General features: G+C 59.1%; 1 protein-coding gene across 1 annotated transcript; it reads left to right on the top strand.

Annotated features, from left to right (window-relative positions):
• Positions 1-308: 308 nt before the first annotated feature.
• Positions 309-1959, top strand: SARC_14458 (hypothetical protein; the record flags this gene model as incomplete). The annotated part of the gene is made up of 1 exon (XM_014291407.1): positions 309-1959. A coding segment is annotated over one exon (1651 nt), but the record flags the coding sequence as incomplete, so codon positions are not given.
• Between the last annotated feature and the right edge of the window lie 39 nt (positions 1960-1998).

The following is a 1998-nucleotide window of genomic DNA, read 5'->3' as shown; positions in this document are numbered from 1 at the left end:
AGGCTAGAATCGAGCTTACAATCAATTCACCTATATAAATATATATACACGAGCGCCTGCAAACATACGTAGGTGAAAATACTTTTTCAACTTGTGTATAAGTTAATCTAGTCGTATGTATATATCTGCAATGGTACACACCTGCATCCACTTGGCTAGGCGCACCTGCACTCACTGCGACAAGGAGATAAGTCCCACTCCCATCTGCAATGATGCGTGAAGAGTTACACACGGACTTGTCTAAAACCCTTAAACCCCCCTCCTCCTCCCCATCCCACCTTAACTAACCCGCCCATCCCTTCTCCCAGGCCCTACGGTGACAAGTACGAACGCGCTGCGGAGTGGCGCATACCTACCGTGTCGCATGAATGGCTCGAAGAGGCATTCCGCACGTGGTCTGTGCCCAATCCAAGCGACTTCTCCACGCTTGTGGGCGAAGAATACGCGACCGGTTTTCCCGCACTCTTGTCCCTGCCACCCGGGCGAAGCGTACCTGGCGGCGCCCTGGGAGATGGTTCTATAAATAGCACAGCATCTTACTGGCGAGGAGATTCTAAAAATAGCCCGAGCGTGAGTGTTCTGTCCGGCGGTGTGGTGAACCCCAGTACGCCTGCGACTCTGAGCGGTGCGGCAGAGGGGCGCGCAGAACGCACGAATAACGGTATGCGTACCGCACAGCAGTACTATGGGGTGGACGACGGTCACCTGGGCAACAACGCCTTGACGCGCCATTTGGGCGGGAACGAGCGGTCCATGCGCACTGGGGACAGGGCAGCCCTGGTGAGGGTCGGGGGAGAGGCGGCATACTCTGGGCGAAGGTATGACCCGTATCCACCCACGCGGCTGGGCGTGGAGGGGCGGGGCGGGGGAACGCAGACAACGACGGCTGGGCACACGCACACACACGGCGACCCACACACCATACGGCACACCATGTCACGCGCACCTGCGGAGCCTCAAGGCATACAGCACACGTACAGCTACACACCAGCACACGCACAGCCAGGCCCACAGGCACCCCCACAGCCGGCCCCTCAGGACACGCGAGTAGCGCCGCCCCACCGGCCGCAACCGCAGTACAACTACACTACCCAGCGCACGAAAACCGGCACACAGCTGCCAACGCCCGAGGGCGCAGAGGAGTACGGTCACGCGGTCGAGCATGCAGAGGGGGGGGATAGCGGGCTGGAGAGTGGGGAGGGAGAGATCACGAGCACCCGGCAGAATTCCTACCCGGTTGGCATGGCAACCGCTGGGAAGAGGCCGGGCCGGAGTGGCTCAGAGCGTCTCAGCACGCCACAGAAGGGGCCGGGCACGCCCGGACCCACCAGGTCTAACAAGCCTAGAAGTACGACTAAAAAACCCAGCCCTATTCCTGTGGTAAGGAACTCGCGAGAAGTGGCCGGTGGGGATGGGAACAAACGCCAACGCCAACGCCAACGCCAACGCCAACGCCAACGCGAACGCGATCCATCCGAGATCGATCTGACCACCACCAGTCCCCAGAACAGACACACGGCAAACATCAGTCAGCATATGCACCTGGATGGACATACAACGGGCATGCAGCACCCGGCCGCACCTCACAGGCACACAGATAGCAACTCTGGGCCTACTCGCCCCACGTCGCCACACATGGACATGGATAGAACCCCTGAGGACATTCAGCAGGAATCGCTGCATCTGTCGTCGCGGAGTACACCACGCGCAGAACAACGGGGTAGCGCGGCGCGCTCTATTCCGAGCGTGAGCACGTCCGTGGGCGTGTCAGCGGGGGAGACGATTGATCTCACGGGAGAGGGAGACACGCGTGAGCCCAAGCGCAAGAAGACCAAGCGCGCCAAGAAGAACGCGCATGCGAAGCCGGTTGTACTGTTCACGGCGCAGCCCAAGAGCCGCATGCCGGCTATGGAAAAGGTATGGGTTGAGCTGGAAGTATGTAGTTTGGCGAAATCATAACTGTCGAGGTTAAGATAGATAGATATATGTATATGTATA

Source organism: Sphaeroforma arctica (assembly GCF_001186125.1).
Source record: "Sphaeroforma arctica JP610 unplaced genomic scaffold supercont1.4655, whole genome shotgun sequence".
In the NCBI taxonomy this organism is placed as follows: Eukaryota; class Ichthyosporea; order Ichthyophonida; genus Sphaeroforma; species Sphaeroforma arctica.
The sequence above is the reverse complement of the archived record's forward strand: the minus strand, read 5'-3'. Positions and strand labels throughout refer to the sequence as shown.